At 45.0% G+C, this 21,560-nt stretch overlaps 1 protein-coding gene and 1 pseudogene across 1 annotated transcript in view; both read right to left on the bottom strand.

Moving 5' to 3' along the window:
• Positions 1-1,009: 1,009 nt before the first annotated feature.
• Positions 1,010-21,560, bottom strand: part of LOC124802824 (homeobox protein goosecoid) — a 161,019-nt gene continuing 140,468 nt past the window's right edge. Inside the window, exons 2-4 of the mRNA XM_047263829.1 lie at positions 9,792-9,874; positions 9,528-9,668; positions 1,010-1,201 (exon numbers count right to left, since the gene is read on the bottom strand). Coding sequence (XP_047119785.1) covers positions 1,010-1,201; positions 9,528-9,668; positions 9,792-9,874 — 416 coding nt within the window. The remainder of the gene's footprint in view (positions 1,202-9,527; positions 9,669-9,791; positions 9,875-21,560) is intronic.
• On the bottom strand, positions 11,794-11,911 carry LOC124803720 (annotated as a pseudogene).

Raw genomic sequence — 21,560 nt, 5'->3', positions numbered from 1 at the left:
CTTGCAATTAAAGAGATATTATTTTCAGTGCTATGTTTGCTCTTCAAATTGTGCTTTTCTTGTTATCGTGTGAGACACGTGATAGTTATGGCATGTGAAAAACGTAACACTAGGCTCCAAAGTAAACTGAAAAATAATAGTGACGACGAGCGTAGCTTATCAGCACCACCGTGTAATGAATTAACAGACATTCAAAGTAGTAACTTCGTAATTGTGCATAGGGAAATGGAGCGGGCGGCAAATAACGGTGTAGACAGTGAAACAATTAGTGAACAGGGAAGCATTATCGATCGATCGGTCGGCAACAGCTCGCCTCAGCAATCCGAAATGACAGGACACAATCTTGCAAATACTGTAGATTCAGGTTTTGCGTCCTCAGCGTTTTCTCAAATAAGTCAAGACACATTTTCTGCTTTTCAAAATGCATATATTGCCGGTTCAAATGCACTGCCGGATAGCACTGAGGAACATGTTTCAGACACCAGTGCATTGTTGTTACAGTTAATGCAACAAATGGGACAAAGGCTTCAGAAGTTAGATGGTTCAAATGGCTCTGAGCACTATGGGACTTAACATCTGAGGTCATCAGTCCCCCAGAACTACTTAAACCTAACTAACCTGAGGACATCACACACATCCATGCCCGAGGCGGTATTCGAACCTGCGACCGTAGCGGTCGCGCGGTTCCAGACTGAAGCGCCTAGAACCGTTCGGTCACACCGGCCGGCCAAAAGTTAGACACAACGCTTGAACAAAGTTAGAAACAAATGGGACAAAAGCTTCAAAAGTTGGAAGGCCTTTTGTCACTTCAGTGTATGTAATGTTTCTGCCAAGATGATAACTAGAGCTCTATGACTGCCCATCTTAAAATCACTTTCAAATTGATCTCAATATGGGAAGTGTAAAGGTCAGAACCCAGAGTTGCCTGGATGACACAAATAATTGTCTCGGCTCGTTTGTTTCGGTCTCCCCTCTATTTTTGCCCATCCGCCGGCCGCTCGTCATTTCATTAGGAGCAGCACGCCACCCTCCCTTGCGGCGCACAGGTCTGCTCCCCGCTGCCAGACAAAGACTGTCCGCAGCCGACAATTAATCTAGAGGGCTCGCCGCCCCTCATTCCCCTGCGGCCCCCACACCTTCCCAAGGTTGTCGCTCCACGTGCGAGCAAACGGTAAGCCAGTACCGGCGCCGCCGCCCAGCCCTTTATGACATTACCGCCACAAAGGGCACCAATTTGCTCAATGGGACCCAACCTTTCCCATCGACAAAAGCCAAAGACCTTAACCTGCAGCGCACGTGCAAGAAAAATACGGCTTCTCGCCTCCCCTCAGTCTTCGCGGAATGGTGGAACTCGATTTCTTTGCAAATAAATATTACCTTCGAGGTGAGGGCTCGTTCTTTTCAACCTATATTGTTCGCTCGCAGGAACGCTACGAAATTCATTCCTGTGATAGGTGTCTGCGTAAGAAATTCAGATCAAGTCGCGAAGTAGCGGATGTGGGAAGGTGGAAAAAGAAAAAAACCCTGACTCATCATTTCAGTGGTGTTTTAGAAATTTTGCAGTTATGAATGCCTCAACAGAACATGCGACGTAAGTGAGGAAACATGCCTTCATCACGACTAGTTTGAGACTTGAGAACTCCGGACAACATCGAAAAGCAAACGTAGTTATACGGGGTGGCGTTGTAGAAGGGAGTGAATAGGAACCCATGTCCGGAAACGTACCGCTTCCACTCTACGAGGTTTCAATTCACACGTGTAATGCATCCTCGTCTGCTGAGGAAAAGGGGAAAGTCTCAGAGTTGCTCGTCCTTGTATGCAATAGGATATATACGATGACACATACCACGTGAGACGGCCCCCTAGTGCAACTTCAACATCTTGCGAAGTATAGTTTACGAGACTCCTGCAGAGACACGGGAAGACCTGTTGTCACGAGTTCTAGCCGCTGCACTAGAAATTGACGAGACACTAGTGGGACGGAGAGTTTATGGCTCTGTGCACTATGCGACTTAACTTCTGAGGTCATCAGTCGCCTAGAACTTAGAACTAATTAAACCTAACTAACCTAAGGACATCACACACATCCATGCCCGAGGCAGGATTCGAACCTGCGACCGTAGCGGTCGCTCGGTTCCAGACTGTAGCGCCTAGAACCGCACGGCCACTCCGGCCGGCGGGAGAGTTTATGCCACAGCATGCTTCGTAGGTACAACGTCTGTAACAACATTGGTGGCCGCCATATCGAGCTGCTCTTGTAATGCATCAGTACTGTTCTGTAAGTACGGTATGCTGGGCTCTTTTTTATTTTAAGACAGTGAAAACTCGTAACGCTTAAGGGTTAACACAAACAAATGTGCTTAAGTGATAAATAGACATTTCGTTATGTTTACTTTCGAACTGTTTTCCAAAAATTTCAGTTCCACATGGAAAAGTGGATGAGTTAAACATCTGAACTGAAACCGTCGTAGAACGGAAACGATAAGTTTCCGGACCTGGGTCCCTATTCAAAATACTATGTACGCACTTCCCTCTACATATGCTAGAAGTTTGTAACCGGAATTTCGGGACACCCTGAATACAATTTAAAAGAATACATTCTTTTTTAATTATAAATTAATACTTTTCATATTTAAAAAGTCACGAACCTCCGTAGGTCCAATTTATGCAACAAATAAACGGACTAAAGATAAAATGACAAGTAGTCCCGGTGGCGGAAGGAAGGAGTCGGCGGATTCTATGACAGAAAGCAAGATAATGAGATGCACACTCAGTGTTTGATAACTTCTTGTAGTTAACTTGAATAACAGCAAGTCCAGAACATAATCCAAAATGAGTCCTTGAAATAGGTCGGATCGATGTTCATAATAAAAACAGAGACAGAACGACAAATCTTCGATTTGTCAGGAAGAACGGAAGTAACAAACTAGTTGAAGGTCGGTGTGGCGAACTTTTAAGTCGGTTCTGTGGTTGCCGCTGGCCGTGCTTGCTGAGAATGTGTCTCCGAGCCAGCCACAGATTGACGGTGCAGTCACATGGGCTACTGCCAACTACTCGTCATGTACTGGCGCGGCATGGTATCGAAGCAGACGATACCAGAAGGACAGTGAATATCAGGGAGAATATGGTAGTTTTCCTTTGTCGATCTCTGACTGATATTACATAACTGCCCACGGCTCTTTAAGTACTCCGATCGATTGTGCCCGACTACCTGAAGTAACTGAATGAAATACGGTCGCCAGATTAATGTTACAGTGCGATTTCCCTGAAACAGTAACCACGCTTATTAGTGGAAACAGAAATACTGCAGATAATGGACAGCAATCCTCTGTCTGTGTATGGGTTCCAGGACTTCAAGATGGGTGACAGTAGCAACACACAACCCTTTCTTTTGGCTAAATACGTACAGAAATTCGTACGCACAGCACTGCTTGTAAATGCTGCATATATTCTTAATCTTGATCGTGTTGAGCACCGCTGCTGACTCTAATGTTAATGATGAATGAAAACGATCTCAGCTGTTTTATTACGCATTTACATTGAAGTGGCAAAAGTCATGGGATACTTGTATGCAAGAGTTAGAGTGTGCAAGAGCAGGTACTCGTCAATCGATGCGCCTCTGTAGATGAGATCGCTAATGCAGAATTCGGCCGCGGCGCCTGACTTGGAGGTACGCCACTTTGAATCCTGGTGGTGGATGAAATTTTCGCTCCAAGTATTTTGCCAGCAAGTGGAAGGGAGATGGTAGCATAAAGTCCCTGATCGCCTGTATTTGCGCCAACGTCCTGGATTAAATTAAAATTCTCTCTTACGCGTCTCATGAAGAGAGAGCGTGTGACACAGTTGATGCTGGTCCTCGGATGTGGACGCTACACTGAACGGCCTTCCTGGTGCTATACGAGAGGTGTAAGCTTAGTGATGGCAATGGGTTTCACCCTCCCCTTCTCTCATCACCACCGTGCAATGTAAACATAACACTATACTATACACTCGCCAAGTACATATGCGACACGACTCCACAAGGATAGGGCCATGCACGCAGAGGAAGAGCATCCCGTACGCTAGGTGACTGTTCGCACGCCTCGGAATACGCCAACTAACAAAGCCATATGACATTTAAGTTATAACGTCTGCAAACTTGATTCCATTTCTGTTGATTCAACCCACACCATGTGTTCATGTTATTGTTTTGTCTATATCATCTGTGATTTAGTATGTGTTTTAGTATGTCATCCAAATGAATAGGCTGAACTTACTCATACTCGACGTCGGCTTTGACCAGTCTGCAATTACGTTACAAAGTGTGATGTGCAACATCAGCTTTTGAAGCCAACGAATTGATGTCCAGAAGACGATTACACTTGCTATGGTGCATAATTTACGCGTATTGGATTTCGATGAGTGAGCTACATCCACTATTTTGAGAACATCGTCTGCCGAAAGCCATGGGTCATATCAATAGTTTCAATATTACCTACTCGTACTGCGGGCTAAAGATGTTGCTCCTGAAATTAACTTGAGCGACAGTTGACTTACTTATTAGCAGTCTTGTTTTTATACAGGTCCACATCCTCGATATATTGTCAATTGTAGGCTGCAAAATTTTTCGTTTATTTGCTGCTATTTTGGTTGTGAAGTATTGTCAAGTACATACAAAACATGCCAACAACTTAAATACCAGACACCTTGCTTGTGTAACAAATTAAAAAAATCTTAAAGACGTACCAAATGGCAGAGTTGTATATTTGACTGTCAAGTATTTACATACATAGAACTTCTATGCAAAATGCCACAAAATTTGTGAAATGTAAATTAATTCACTCTTACGGATATGGAAGCATGTTAGCATTAGCTTGATCTGTATCGTTATGAACAGAAAGATTCTAAAACATGTGAGATAACCATGTGCAATACGGATTAAGGACAAATTTGACAGTCATCCACAGAAGAACCATATTTTTTCATGTATGGATTTCAAGATATATATTCATGACATCCAAACGCAGACTGAAGGCTTATCAGCAAGTCTACATACCAGCAGATCAAAGATACTATATGTGTATACCAACGTTTTATGCCTATGCGTAATACATAGTTCACTGGCTTAAATAACGCTGTTAATAGATGTTACATCTCCAAAATATATTATACATTACATAACTTACGTCGTCAGAGCAATATAAATGTAATAAGTGGAATTTGAACCGTATATACACACACAGTGAGATATATATAATCTACATATAAACCTCATGCAATATGTACGATACCAAAGAGGTTTACATGTTGATTCTAAATATCTTAGTGTCTGTATATACAGTCGATATTCCTGTTATTGGGTTTATATTCCTCATGTGATGTATACAATATTATGTATAATATACAAGGGTTGAAACTTTTATAGTGCCAACTATTCATTTACGGCTCGTACATAATAGATACGTGTTTTTTTTTAAAGTTTTACTGACTTTCAAAGTAGTCAGCAGCATTGTGTATAATCCGTTGCCAGCGATGTGGAAGTCATAGGACACTCTTAGCAGTGTCAGTTGCGTTGACAGTTCGAGCGGTGTGGTCTATTGCCCGACGAATTTGTAGCACTTCTGGAGCGATGCCGTGAAGTGTTTCCTTCAGTTTAGGAATCGAGTTGAACTCATGAGGGCTTAAGTCAGGGGAGTGAAGTAGGTGGTATAGCATTTGGCCGCCGCATCACTCAAACAAATCAGTAACAGCTTGCACTGTACGTGCTTGAGCATTGTGCTGCAAAATGATGGTCAGGCCCTGCATAAAGTGTCATCACTTCTGTCTCTGAGCTGGTCGTAGGTTGTGTACTGGAAATGAAAAGCATAGAGACAGAAGTGATGACAGTTTATGCAGGACCTGACCACCATTTTGCATTACGATGCTCGAGCACGTACAGTGCAAGCTGTTACTGATTTGTTTGACTGGTGCGGCTCTTAAGTGCTGTAGCACCTACTGCACTCCCATGACTTAAGCCCTCATGAGTTCGACTCGATTTCTGAACTGAAGGAAACACTTCACAGCATCGCTGCGGAAGTGCTACAAATTCGTCGGGCAACAGACCGCGCCGCTCGAACTGTCAACACAAATGGTACTCCTAAGAGTGTCCTACGACTTCCACATCGCTGGCAACGGGTTATACACAATGCTGCTAACTTCTTTGAAGGTCAGTAAAACTTCGAAACACGTACCTATATTGTACGAGCTGTAAATAAATAGTTGCCACTATTAAAGTTCCAACCGTCGTATTTTGTAAATGTAACATCTAATTATCACCTTTTAACGCCTGTGAGCTATGTATTGTGCACAGGCATATAGTATAGATACACAGGCTTAGTGTGTGACTGTACCTTTGATATATGTTAGACCAGCTGGTTAGCCTTCAATATGCATTTGGATGTCACGAGTGTATATGCTGAGACTCATACATCTCCCATACGTTTGCTACGGTTCATGCTGACGTTGATATGTAGTTCAAGCTGTATTGGTCGTGGTTCTCCCGTATGTTTGCTACAGATCATGCTGAAGTTGATATGTAGTTCCACATGTGGACTGATGGATTGATTTAAATGTCACATCCGTTGCAGCTTGTTGCATAGAGGTAATTTGTAGGCAAGGGTTGGACGGTACCATATGTCGAATTTACGGCGTTTCCATTCGACATGTTTTTAAGATTTTTGGGATTTGCTATACAGGGTGATCGGAAATTCCCTTTACAAACTTCTAGGACATGTAGACGGTAGTGAATACATAACTTTTTGAATAGGAACTCACGTCCGGAAACGTATCGTTGCCGTTCTACGACAGTTTCATTGCAGATGATTGTCTCTCCACACCCACGTGAGGAATGTACTTAGGCGTCAACCAGTACAATTGTTGCAATCCATTTGAAAAGAATACTGAATCGTTCCGTTATTATCTAAGTATTTGGATTACAACTTACACCTTATGGTTTACATTAGTCGGCAACGACAAGATCCCAGCATCTACGGCACCAGCCGCAAAGTACCGATGCATTACAACAGCGGCTCGATGTGGCGACCGCCAACGTTCGTACACGCATTGTACCTCCGAAGCATGCTCTGGTACACTCTCTCCATCCCACGTGGTGTCTCTTCAGTGTCTTGTGCAGCGGCCAGAACTCGTGCCGGCAGATCTTCCTCTGTCTCTATAGGTGTCTCATAAATTATGCTCTTGATACGACCCCACAAGTAGTAGTCCATAAGGGTTAAATCCGGCGATCGTGGCGGCCACGCGGTTGGACCACCACGGCCTATCCATCTTTCACCATACCGTCTGTTGAGATGTCTCTGGACAGGCAGTGAAAAGCGAGGTGGTGCTCCATCATGCTGAAACCACATTTCCTGACGGACATTCAACGGCACAGCTTCCAAGAACTGGTGCAGTACGTGTAGTAGGAAGACTAAGTATGCGGGGCCCGTGAACTTGGATGGAAGGAGGTATGGTCCAGTCATATGACCGTCCAGAATACCTGCCCACACGTTAATTTCAAACCCGTCTTGAGATCCCTGAACATGAGTGGCATGAGGGTTTTCGTCCGCCCAGACATGGCTACTTCGAGCATTCAGAACATAATCCCTTGTGAACCTACATTCATCTGTGAAGAGAACTCGAAGTGGCACCAGGGGCGAGTCGATGCAACGGTGCAGGAACCATGTGCAGACGGCGACGCGTTGTGGAAAGTCTGCTGGACCCATAGCGTCTACTCTTTGTAAGTGGTACAGATGTAATTGTTACTCATGCAGGACGTCGAAGACGGTACTGTGAGTAACAGCCATTGCACGCGCAATTGTTCTCGAACTCGTTGACGGGCTGTCTTCAATGCGACGCAGTACACCTTCTTCAAATTCGAGAGTGCAGCGTCGCCGTGGGGCACCACAGTCCTGCCTCCTCACGGAGAAGGTACAGTTTGTGCGATGGAGTGTGACGGTGTGGAAAACGTTCGTGATACAGCCGACTAGCAGCTCTTCCGTTACCTCCAGCTTCGCCATACACAAGGAGCATGTCTGTGTATTCCGCAAACGTGTACTACACCATGTTTTCTCTATCGGTGATGCACAGGTATTGACTCGGTCTCACAGCAAAGCGGACAACAAGTATCATCTGGGGATCGTTTGACGTAGTACACTCGTCGTCTCTACCCTGTTGCATACCAGGACAGGAACTCTGAGACGTTTCTCTTGCCCTAAGCAGACGTTGACGAGGTACACGTCTGAAACTGTCGTAGAACGGAAACGATACGATTCCGGACATAGGTTCCTATTCTAAATGTTCTGTACTCACCACCCTCTGCATGTCAGAGAAGTTTGTAACGGGAATTTCCGACCAGCCTGTATAAGTTAGGTGTTTTAATTTTCTGTGGTTGGTATGTTTTGTAGGTGCTTAATAATCAATTCAGAGTCGAAAGTAGGCAATAGCAGCAACAAAAGAAAAATTTTAGAGTGTTGTTGTTGTTGTGGTCTTCAGTCCTGAGACTGGTTTGATGCAGCTCTCCATGCTACTCTATCCCCTCCCCAAACCTATTCAATACCTCCTCATTAGTTATGTGATCTACCCATATAATCTTCAGCATTCTTCTGTAGCACCACATTTCGAAAGCTTCTATTCTCTTCTTGTCTAAACTATTTATCGTCCACGTTTCACTTCCATACATGGCTACACTCCATACAAATACTTTCAGAAACGACTTCCTGACACTTAAATCTATACTCGATGTTAACAAATTTCTCTTCTTCAAAAACGCTTTCCTTGCCATTGTCAGTCTACATTTTACATCCTCTCTACTTCGACCATCATCAGTTATTTTGCTCCCCAAATAGCAAAACTCGTTTACTACTTTAAGTGTCTCATTTCCTAATCTAATTCCCTCAGCACCACCTGACTTAAATCGACTACATCCCATTATCCTCGTTTTGCTTTTGTTGATGTTCATCTTGTATCCTCCTTTCAAGACACTTTCCATTCCGTTCAACTGCTCTTGAAGTCCTTTGCTGTCTCTGAAGAATTACAATGTCTTCTCCGTGGATTTTAATACCTACTCCGAATTTTTCTTTTGTTTCCTTCACTGCTTGCTTAATATACACATTGAATAACATGGGGGAGAGGCTACAACCCTGTCTCACTCCCTTCCCAACCACTGCTTCCTTTTCATGTCCCTCAACTTTTATAACTGCCATCTGGTTTCTGTACAAGTTGTAAATAGCCTTTCGCTCCCTGTATTTTACCCCTGCCACCTTTAGCATTTGAAAGAGAGTATTCCAGTCAACACTGTCAAAAGCTTTCTCTACGTCTACAAATGCTAGAAACGTAGATTTGCCTTTCCTTAATCTAGATTCTAAGATAAGTCGTAGGGTCAGTATTGCCTGACGTGTTCCAATATTTCTACGGAATCCAAACTGATCTTCCCCGAATATACAACACTTATTTCGAAAGACTTGTTCGTTGGATTAGTGCAGACAGAGTGGAGGAGACGGCAGATGGGGACTCACCTCGACGCGCTCCTCCTTGAGGTCGACCTTGAGGGCGAGCTGCTCGCGCAGCACCACGTCCGGGTAGTGCGTCTTGTCGAACGTCGCCTCCAGCTGCTCCAGCTGCTCCTCGGTGAAGATGGTGCGGTGGCGGCGCTTGCGCTTGGCCGAGGGCGCGCCGCCGGCCGCGGCGCCCGCGGGCAGCCCGTGGTGGCCGTGGTGCGGGTGGTGGGGGTGGTGCAGCGCCGGCCCGCCCCCGCCCGCCCCCGCCGCCGCCGCCGCCGCCGCAGCAGCGGCCGCCGCCGCCGCGTTCACGTAGCCGGCCGCCGCCGCCGCCGAGCCCGGGTACAGGCCGGGGTACGCCACCGCTGCCGACACACAACACGCCCCACACGTCAGCTCGCAGGGGGTCACTTGCCGTTCCGTTGCGATATTCAGACAACACCGAGCAGTACGCTACCTCTGTTATTCTCTTACACAGGGTGTTAATTACAGGTACAAACGAGAAGAGCTAGTAAGGGACAACGAAATAAAGAAATAATTTCGACACACTCAAATCCGGAAAACAATGGCTTCTCTGATATGACATTTGAACAATTATTGTCTTGCCAGTACAACAGCAATATAAATTTATTATTTTGATTCATAGCTTCAATTTGCAGCAACAGTAGTACACAACGAATAAAAAAATGACCCACCAAGGTAGCCGAGAGCGCTAATGCGCTGCTTCCTTTACTCGGGTAGGTGCTCTGGCCCCAAATCGAATCCACCCAGCGGATTAACGACGAGGGCCCGTATGCCGACCAGCCTCGATGTCGTTTTTAGGCGGTTTTCCACATCCCGCTAGGTGAATACCGGGCTGGTTCTCGCATTCCGCCTCAGTTACACGACTCGCAGACATTTGAAATATGTTCCCAGTATTCCATGGCTTACACTAGACACAGACAGATGGGGTACACTAATTCCGTGTTGGGGGTTTGTGGTCTTGCCAGGAAGGGCATCTGGCTACCCTCTGTAGCTAACACTGCCAACAGCTGAGAGCACTAATGCGCTGCTTCCTGGACTCGGGTAGGCGCTCCGGCCCCGGATAAAATCTGCCCAGTGGATTAACGACGGGGGCCCGTATGCCGGCCAGCCTAGATGTTGCTTTTAGGTGGTTTTCCACATGCCGCTAGGTGAATATCGGGCTGGTCCCCGCATTCCGCCTCAGTTACACGACTCGCAGACATTTGAAATACGTTCCCACTACTCCATGGCTTACACTAGACACAGACAGATGGGGTACACTAATTCCGTGTTGGGGGTTTGTGGTCTTGGCAGGAAGGGCATCTGGCTACCCTCTGTAGCTAACACTGCCAACAGCAGAGAGCACTAATGCGCTGCTTCCTGGACTCGGGTAGGCGCTCCGGCCCCAGATAAAATCCGCCCAGCGGATTAACGACGGGGGCCCGTATGCCGGCCAGCCTGGATGTTGTTTTTAGGCGGTTTTCCACATGCCGCTAGGTGAATACCGGGCTGGTCCCCGCATTCCGTCTCAGTTACACGACTCGCAGACATTTGAAATACGTTCCCACTACTCCATGGCTTACACTAGACGCAGACAGATGGGGTACACTAATTCCGTGCTGGGGGTTTGTGGTCTTGGCAGGAAGGGCATCTGGCTACCCTCTGTAGCTAACACTGCCAACAGCAGAGAGCACTAATGCGCTGCTTCCTGGACTCGGGTAGGCGCGCCGGCCCCGGATAAAATCCGCCCAGCGGATTAACGACGGGGGCCCGTATGCCGGCCAGCCTGGATGTTGTTTTTAGGCGGTTTTCCACATGCCGCTAGGTGAATACCGGGCTGGTCCCCGCATTCCGCCTCAGCTACACGACTCGCAGACATTTGAAATACGTTCCCACTACTCCATGGCTTACACTAGATGCGGACAGCTGGGGTACACTAATTCCATCCTGGGGGCTCTGGGGTCCTGGCAGGAAGGGTATCTGTTTACCCTCTGTAGCTAACACTGCCAAATGAATAGTTACAAGGACGACCCCGCATTGAATCGGGAATAAGGCCTCAAGAAAGAAAACTAAAACTAAACTCCTCCCGAGCAGGCCATGAAGGCCCGACGGTACCGACCGGCCGCCGTGTCATCCTCAGCCCACAGGCGTCACTGGATGCGGATATGGAGGGGCATGTGAACTGCTCTCCTGGGCGTATGTCAGTTTCCAAGACCGGAGCCGCTACTTCTGAATCAAGCAGCTCCTCAGTTTGCCTCGCAAGGGGTGAGTGCACCCCTCTTGCCAACAGCGCTCGGCAGACCGGATGGTCACCCATCCAAGTGCTAGTTCAGCCCGACAGGGCTTAACTTCGGTGATCTGACGGGAACCGGTGTCGCCACTGCGGCAAGGCCGTTGGCCCTCAAGAAAGAAAGGTGTAACAAAAATGGCACAAATTGCAGGACATATTCCTCAAATGTAGACGAAGAAATTGTATACAGGAACGTGGGCCTGGAAACTATTTCTTTCCATGTTACAACTTACTCGCTCCAACTCATTAATCACGGGAAACACACACGAAAAGAACGCACCAGTGTATCACATGCAACTCTTTCTCACAGATGTTCAAAATGCCTTCCGTGGGCATTGATACAGGATGACAATTACGAAAAAAACGTAAATTAGTTATAAACTACAGCGTGCACACACCTTATTGAACATGTAAACGCAACTACAGATATTCTGATTTAGATTATGACATGTTCGATAGGCCTGCCATCATTGGCGATAAAGTGTCGCAGACGAATAACGAAATTCTGCATGAGTCAAGGAAGTGTCTGAACATCGATGCTGTCGATTACTTCCTGAATGGCCGTTTTCAGCTCACCAATGGTTTTGGGGTTATTGCTCTACACCTTGACTTTAATACAGCCCCACAAAAAAGAGTCGCACGTATTCAGATCCGGAGAATTTGGTGGCCAATCGAGGCCCACGGCAGTGGCGCTGGGGATCCCAGCGGTCCCCAAAGTGCTCCTCCAGGACATCGAACATGCTCTTGCTTCGATGGGGTCGAGCTTCGTCTTGCATGAACCACATCTTGTGGAAATCATTAACACTTTGGATAATGGGGATGAAATCATCTTCGAAGACGTACCGTTCGATAGTCACCGTGCTATCAAGTGCCGATTATTCAGTGACTGCACATTGCACACCGCACAATCAGCCATTGAGAGTGGGTAGACTTCTCGATCGAGAAATGCGGACTCTATTCCCCAAATGGACCAATCTTGTTTATTGACGAATCCATCCAAATGAAAGTGGGCTTCTTCGCTAAACCAAACAACAATGCGCATGCTAATTCCCTTCATGCCACGTGGCCAACCGTGCAATTTGAAAGTCCTAACACAAACAGTTCAGAAGTTAAGACGATTTTATTGCATATAGTTCAATTGTTGTCACCCTGTACATGCATTAACCCGCCGTCGCAGTGAATGCTTGATGCACTAATGTATCCCTGGATTATCGCCCATAATAGGGCTCGGAGACTCTGAACACTTATACAGGGTTTCATACAGAAGAGCTTTCAAATGTCCCAACAAATAAAAGTCCAATGTGTTTAGGTTGACAGACCGTGGAGGCCAGGCAATTTGTCCAACTCTACCTATCCATATATTATTTAGAAGCCGAAAGACAGTAACCTAAAATGAGGAGGTGCTCCATCGTGCATGAAGTACATGTTTTGCCACACAGCTAAAGGCAACATTGTCCGTTGAGCCTGGGTGGAAGAAAGTGGGCCTTACCGAACAGCCACCAACAATGCCGCGCCATACGTTGACAAAAATAATTGTTGATGGCTTGCTTCAACAGTTGCGTGAGGACTGATAGATGCCGACTGCGAAAATATGCAATCTGATATTTCAAAAGTCGTTGGAGAAAATGTATTGTAGCATGGAAACAATGCGTTTCCAGACGCCTGTTCATAGAACGTAATTTCTTCGTCTATGTGTAAGGAGTGTGTCCTGAAAATTGTGCCGTACACGTTTGTTACACCTTGTATATTTCAGAATAAAATTCAGCAGTCAATTGTAAATATTTTTATCTCGCTTTACCGGATTCGACAAATTAATTTCTCATCTTTAGAAGCTTATAGAATTAGGAATGTTATAAATCTATAAACCTTGGCTATACGTTTATGTAAAGTACAAGAAGGGTTGGGTTGTTAGGGGGAAGAGACCAAACTGCGAGGTCATCCGTCTAGTCGGATCATGGAAGGACGGGGAAGGAAGTCGGCCGTGCCCTTTCAGAGGATATGCTCAAAGATGTACATATTTTATGTGACTGTCGTAAATACAGACTGTAAACACTGGGCTTTTATTTGTGTGGGCATTTGAAAGCTCTTGCGTATGGAATCCCAGTAACATTAGGCTTCTATGAAGAAGACATTGACATCTCTAAACCACTACTAAATAATTTTCGCTAATATACTCCTTATAATTACATAAATGGATATCCAAGGCCTAAGGATTCATAATATCCCTAATTATGTAGGCTTCTGAAGATGACAAGTTAATTTGTCGGAACCGGTAAAGCGAAACAAAAATATTTGCACTTGATGACTGAATTTTGTTCTGAAACACTACAAGTGTCTTTGAGTACGTTTCTTTTGAAACACGCCAAGTGAGAAGCAAATTACCAAGTGATAAACTTTATCACTATTCAGGATACACAAGTCCTAATAAATGGCGTTTCCACAACAAGTTCGTCTGTCATGGCTCGCCATTACCATGTCCTCCGAGGGTCTTCCACTTGAGCCAGTTGGATTTTGGTGTGTGTGTGTGTGTGTGTGTGTGTGTGTGTGTGTGTGTGTGTGAGGATGTTTAGAGCCATTGATGTATTCGAGCCCTGTTGATAGTGTCGATGAACTGCACTATGGGTGGTTGTCACTACATTACGAACAAGCCTAGTATTTTTGAGCATGTATGACAGCTAAGTTTGATAAACGTCATTGATAGAAACTAGTACCGAATTGTGAAAATAAACGACAGCTGAAGGTTTCACCATGAATTTTAACAACTATTCGGCCGCTGAATGTCCCCCATCTGCAAACATACATATATGTTTATTGAGATTATTTCCTTGTTTCATTTTCGTCTGTACCTAGATACTACACCGTGTTTTTTTATGTGAAAACTCATGAAGTTTTTTAAAATAAAATTAACCTTATTAACATTCTGTATCGTTATTATTTATGTCGACATGTTTATTTATCTACGTAGTCACCCTGGCGACGAACACATTTTTCCCAAAAAAAAGTGACCAGTTTCTTAATACCATTAGTGTAGAATGTTTGACTTTGTACCTCACCTCTCCTTGGATCACTTCATTAGTATGAAAGAGAAGTCCTCGAAGACTTTCTATAAGTTTTGGGAACAGATGAAAATCGGATGGGGCAAATCGGGACTGTATGGAGGACGATCAATGACAGTGAACGCAAAGCGTCGGGTTGTTGCAGATGTCGCAGCGCTCTCTTGTGCATTTGGCATTGTCACGCTGAAGGAAAGGGTGCTCCATGTGGACGAGCACTGCGGTTAAAAACTCAGTTACACCACGCTGTGTCTGACGCATGGTCATAGTTACGTTCCACATGGCCATGTTACACGGTGCAGTTCGGAACCTGCTAGGGGCAGAAGGTTGCAACTTGGGTCAGGGAAGCGGGGAAGCAGGCTGAGTAATATGCATGACGCGGAACACCGCAACCGATAACAGAAAAGGATAAAAAATTCATAGGCATTACCTTCCAGGATGCCCTCGTAACGAAGCATCTGTATAAGGGTCGCTTCTACATCTACATCTCAATTCCGCAAGCTACCTTATCGTTTGTGGCGTAGGGTACATTGCATATGACTGTCGCTTGCTGCTTTGCGAGTTCCAGTCACGAATGGTTCGCTGTAAGTCTCCGATTGCACTCTAAACACTCTGATTTCATTTTCATGTTCTTTTCGAGAGATATACGTAGGAATAAGTACTATATTGCTATATTGGAAAGTTTGCTCTCGTAACTTAAATAGTAAACCAGTCTGTGATACAGAACGCCTCTCCTTCAGCGTCTGCCACTGACTTTGGCTAAGCACCTCCGTGACGCTTTCGTGCTCACTAAAGAAACCTGTAACTAAATGCGCTGCTCTTCTGTGGATCCTTTCTATTCGGAAGAGTGGCGGTTGTGCCCTGTTTTTGATCACCCGACTTTGCACCAATGTCAGGACTAATTTCATACCTCTCTGCTGCGTCTTACGAACTGAATACATATGACACTGTTGATTGTGATCCGGCGCGTGGTAACGCTAAATTTAGTAGCCCCCTTGACACTATTCGAGAGGCTATGGCTATACGAGTTTCTTCATCATACCACATAAACACGACACTACACCATAGCACTCTCATTAGAGATGCATACTGTCAACAGATACACCTAAGACTCTCTTCGCAAACGAAAGATACCATTGTGTGCGAGGAAGAAAACCTTTCCAATGAGATGGCTCATTATCTTCAAACCAGGCATGCAGTACTACTTTACTTTACTAGTACCATTAGTGAGTAGAGCGTGAAAGAGAGGTAATGATAGTGGTACCACATGTACTCGTACATACGGATTGATGACTGGCTGTCTACAGACGAAGATAATGAACGAATCTTGCCAACTGCACACCAGTGTAAGGAATGCAGTGAACATGCATGATGTCACTTGACACACTTATTTGCTCACTTCCATATTCTATTCTGCCAACAGTCGTTTCTAGTAGCCACCTATGTCTACATCTGTACTCCAGAAGCCATCGTATGGTGTGTGGTGGAAAGTACTTAGTGTGCAGCTATTATTTCACTGCTTCCAGTTGCAAATGTTTCGCGGGTAGAAGAATTACTGGTAAGCATGCATGTGAAGTAGACTCTCCGATTTCACATTTACTGTCTTACGTTCACGGCGATTTATACGAAGCAAGAAGCAGGGCACTGGATAGGAAGGTATGTTCTCGGAATTTAATCAATAAATCCCAACGTGATACACAACGCCTCTCTTTGTAGCGACTCCCATTCCTTATTCCTTTCGCGCTTACCAGACAAAACTGTGACGACACGCCCTCTTCTTCTTGGATCTTCTCTGTTTCATCTATCATTCCGATCAGGTACGGGCCCCAGACTGCCGAGCGACATCGAAGTATTAATCGATGAAGGGTTTCGTAAGCTACCTCCTTCGTGGGTGGACTACATACGATTCTTGCAGTGAATTTCAGTTTGGCATCTGCATTGCTTACAGTTACTTTAGTGTGGTCGTTCAGCTTTAAATTGATCCATAAGCATACCCCTAGTGATTTAATTTGATGTGACTGCTACTAGTCACTGTTTAGCAATCGCGTAATCATACAGTAACGAGTATTTACGCCAATTTATGCACGATACGTCACATTTGTTTATGTTGAAGATCAACTGCAAATCTTTGCATCAAGCGTCGATGCTCTGGAAGTGTTACTGCATTTCGCTACATTGTGTGCCTTCTCTGTGTACCACAGCATCATCCACGAACAGCCGCCTGGAGTTACTGAAGCTCTCCAGAAGGTCACTGATATATACTACGAGCAGCACTAGACCCATGCTACTCCCTTAGTGTAAGGACGAAGTTCTACGTCCGAAGATTTCTCTCCTTTAAGAATGACGTTCTATGTTCTATTTGCTAGAAGTTCCTCAATATAATCGCAAACATGGTCTTATATTCTGTACGCACGTAATTTCTTTATTGAGCGGCGGTATAGAACTGCATCGAACACCTTCCGCAAGTCAAGGAATACGGCATCGAACTGTGGGTGCCAGTATCCGGTGCTTTCTTTATCTCGTGGATGAACAGAGCAAGCTGGGTTTGTTAAGATCTGCGGAATTCAAATTGAATTCTACATAGGAGACTGTCTGTCACATAAAGTGTGACTTTACACCTGAAGGAAGCCTCGCGAGGCAATGTCAAAGCTCTTTGTTTTAATAATTTATATGAATATTTTATGGACGATCTTTTTCATTGCATATCGTAACCATTGCCGGCCTACTCTGTTTCTTAATCAAACAATTTAGCATCCCCTGCAAGTAGGGACGTATTCGATTGCCCTATGCCGTCAAAAGTGGGACAGGAAATAATAATTAATTTTCCTAGTGACGTGGCAGAAGGTGAGGATACTCCACTATTCTCACTTAAACTGAGCGTCGCTCCGCCAACCGCAGATATAGAAGGATATAATATAAGACCACAGCCGGCCGGAGTGGCCTTGCGGTTCTAGGCGCTACAGTCTGGAGCCGAGCGACCGCTACGGTCGCAGGTTCGAATCCTGCCTCGGGCATGGATGTGAGTGATGTCCTTAGGTTAGTTAGGTTTAATTAGTTCTAAGTTCTAGGCGACTGATGACCTGAGAAATTAAGTCGCATAGTGCTCAGAGCCATTTGAACCATTTGAATATAAAATCACAATGCATGTTCCAAAATTCACTATCTGATCAAAAATACCTGTTCACATACTTGTGGACGTTAACACAGGTTGTGTTCACACTTCGGCTTGAACTCTGCTGCGCAAAATTTCCATCAAATGTCTGAATATCTATGGGGAAACGCGGTTCATTCCTCCTCAAGAGCTAAAGCCACAAAAGGACGCTGCGGGCTGGAAGAAAGTCGACGTTCTAACTCGTCGCAAAGATGTTCCATTTCGTTCGGGTAGGGATTTGGGGCAGCTATTGCCTCACAAATCTTCTTTATGACGGGGTGCATTACCATCGTGTCCCAACTAGTGAACACGGCACAGTCATCTTAGGGCAACACCAAATCTTGCGTACTTCAGTGGTGGCACTAAACGTGATGACATGTAACTTCTGCAGTCATTCGCCGAATCCAAACCTTCCCATTGGATTAACGCAAGATATAGTGTGACTCTTCACTTCACCCTCCAGTGGCTCTACTCTATACATCACAGGAAGCGCCGCTTAGAACCGACAATAGAAAGGTACGCCTTTTGAGGAACTGCTCGGCCATCCTATCCCACTGTTTTAACTCCCTCCCCGCAGTCATTGAGCTACGAGAGGCATTCAGTAAGTAACGAAATGCAATGTTTTGGCTGAAAAAAATACCCAATTTGTTGTGGGACATTATGGAATATTCCCGTTTCAGTCCCTACAGTACTAAGGAATGACGAGATACGTTTGAAGTTCTCTAACGCTATAGATACAGCAATAAGGAATAGCGCAGTAGGCAGTACAGTTGAAGAGGAATGGACATCTCTAAAAAGGGCCATCACAGAAGTTGGGAAGGAAAACATAGGTACAAAGAAGGTAGCTGCGAAGAAACCATGGGTAACAGAAGAAATACTTCAGTTGATTGATGAAAGGAGGAAGTACAAACATGTTCCGGGAAAATCAGGAATACAGAAATACAAGTCGCTGAGGAATGAAATAAATAGGAAGTGCAGGGAAGCTAAGACGAAATGGCTGCAGGAAAAATGTGAAGACATCGAAAAAGATACGATTGTCGGAAGGACAGACTCAGCATACAGAAAAGTCAAAACAACCTTTGGTGGCATTAAAAGCAACGGTGGTAACATCAAGAGTGCAACGGGAATTCCACTGTTAAATGCAGAGGAGAGAGCAGATAGGTGGAAAGAATACATTGAAAGCCTCTATGAGGGTGAAGATTTGTCTGATGTGATAGAAGAAGAAACAGGAGTCGATTTAGAAGAGATAGGGGATCCAGTATTAGAATCGGAATTTAAAAGAGCTTTGGAGGACTTAAGGTCAAATAAGGCAGAAGGGATGGATAACATTCCATCAGAATTTCTAAAATCACTCGGGGAAGTGGCAACAAAACGGCTATTCACGTTGGTGTGTAGAATATATGAGTCTGGCGATATACTATCTCACTTTCGGAAAAGCATCATCCACACAATTCCGAAGATGGAAAGAGCTGACAAGTGCGAGAATTATCGCACAATCAGCTTAACAGCTCATGCATCGAAGCTGCTTACAAGAATAATATACAGAAGGATGGAAAAGAAAATTGAGAATGCACTAGGTGACGATCAGTTTGGCTTTAGGAAAAGTAAAGGGACGAGAGAGGCAATTCTGACGTTACGGCTTATAATGGAAGCAAGGCTAAAGAAAAATCAAGACACTTTCATAGGATTTGTCGACCTGGAAAAAGCGTTCGACAATATAATATGGTGCAAGCTGTTCGAGATTCTGAAAAAAGAAGGGGTAAGCTATAGGGAGAGACGGGTCATATACAATATGTACAACAACCAAGAGGGAATAATAAGAGTGGGCGATCAAGAACGAAGTGCTCGTATTAAGAAGGGTGTAAGACAAGGCTGTAGCCTTTCGCCCCTAATCTTCAATCTGTACATCGAGGAAGCAATGATGGAATTAAATGAAAGGTTCAGGAGTGGAATTAAAATACAAGGTGAAAGGATATCAGTGATACGATTCGCTGATGACATTGCTATCCTGAGTGAAAGTGAAGAAGAATAAAATGATCTGCTGAACGGAGTGAACAGTCTAATGAGTACTCAGTATGGTTTGAGAGTAAATCGGAGAAAGACGAAGGTAATGAGAAGCAGTAGAAATGAGAACAGCGAGGAACTTAACATCAGGATTGATGGTCACGAAGTCAATGAAGTTAAGGAATTCTGCTACCTAGGCAGTAAAATAACCAATGACGGACGGAGGACATCAAAAGCAGACTCGCTATGGCAAAAAAGGCATTTCTGGCCAAGAGAAGTCTACTAATATCAAATACCGGCCTTAATTTGAGGAAGAAATTTCTGAGGATGTACGTCTGGAGTACAGCATTGTATGGTAGTGAAACATGGACTGTGGGAAAACCGGAACAGAAGAGAATCGAAGCATTTGAGATGTGGTGCTATAGACGAATGTTGAAAATTAGGTGGACTGAGGAGGTTCTACGCAGAATCGGAGAGGAAAGGAATTTGTGGAAAACACTGATAAGGAGAAGGGACAGGATGATAGGACATCTGCTAAGACATGAGTGAATGACTTCCATGGTACTAGAGGGAGCTGTAGAGGGCAAAAACTGTAGAGGAAGACAGAGATTGGAATACATCAAGCAAATAATTGAGGACGTAGGTTGCAAGTGCTACTCTGAGATGAAGAGGTTAGCACAGGAAAGGAATTCGTGGCGGGCCGCATCAAACCAGTCAGTAGACTGATGACCAAAAAAAAAAAAAAAAAAAGCTTCATGATATTCCTATAGACGGGGGCGCTATACATAGCCTTCAAAATGGTGTCTGTAACGGAGATGCGTTCCAAGCAGGGAGCTTTCATCGAGCATCGTAGAGACCTGGCAGTGAACAAAAGCACGGTGAGTCGTTGGGCGATGCGTCTGTCATCATCGAAACAAGCCTGTACCACCTCCCGCATTCCGGCCGCACACAGGAACTTGCGAACACTCTCAAGGAGCAAATGATCTTCCTCTTTCTTCATGGCAACGCAAGACCTCACACAAGTCTGCGCACTCGAGCTCACAAAACTTCACTGGACTGTTCTTTCTCATCCATCCTACAACCCGGATCTCGCACCTTCCGACTTCCATCTTTTCGTTGCAATGAAGGATGCACCCTGTGAGAAGCAGTATTTAGCATATAGGGAGGTTATGGATGCGGCAGGAACTTGGTTCAGACGTCGATCAATAGAATCGTACCATGCTGGCATCCATATGGCGTAAGGACGACGCATTGGACGGGGATTATGTTGAAAAATAGACTTTGGTAACCAAACAAGTGAGGAATAATGCGGTGTGTTGGAGTACTTAACAAGACCAACCTGACTTCAGGAAAAAAAAGTGTTGCGTTACTTACTGAATGTCCCTCGTAGATAGTCTGCTGGTAGCACTATGGAACTCACGAATGATTCCTTCCCCTGACTTTATCGATAGCGATTCCTTCAGCTAATTTTATCGATTTTTCTACAGCTAACGTGTCCGTCAGGTCATCAGTCTACCTTGTACGAGCGTAGCTGTGGTTGTTCTTCCCGT

Source organism: Schistocerca piceifrons, chromosome 6 (genome assembly GCF_021461385.2).
Source record: "Schistocerca piceifrons isolate TAMUIC-IGC-003096 chromosome 6, iqSchPice1.1, whole genome shotgun sequence".
Classification (NCBI taxonomy): Eukaryota; Metazoa; Arthropoda; class Insecta; order Orthoptera; family Acrididae; genus Schistocerca; species Schistocerca piceifrons.
This window is presented reverse-complemented; position numbering and strand designations above follow the sequence as displayed.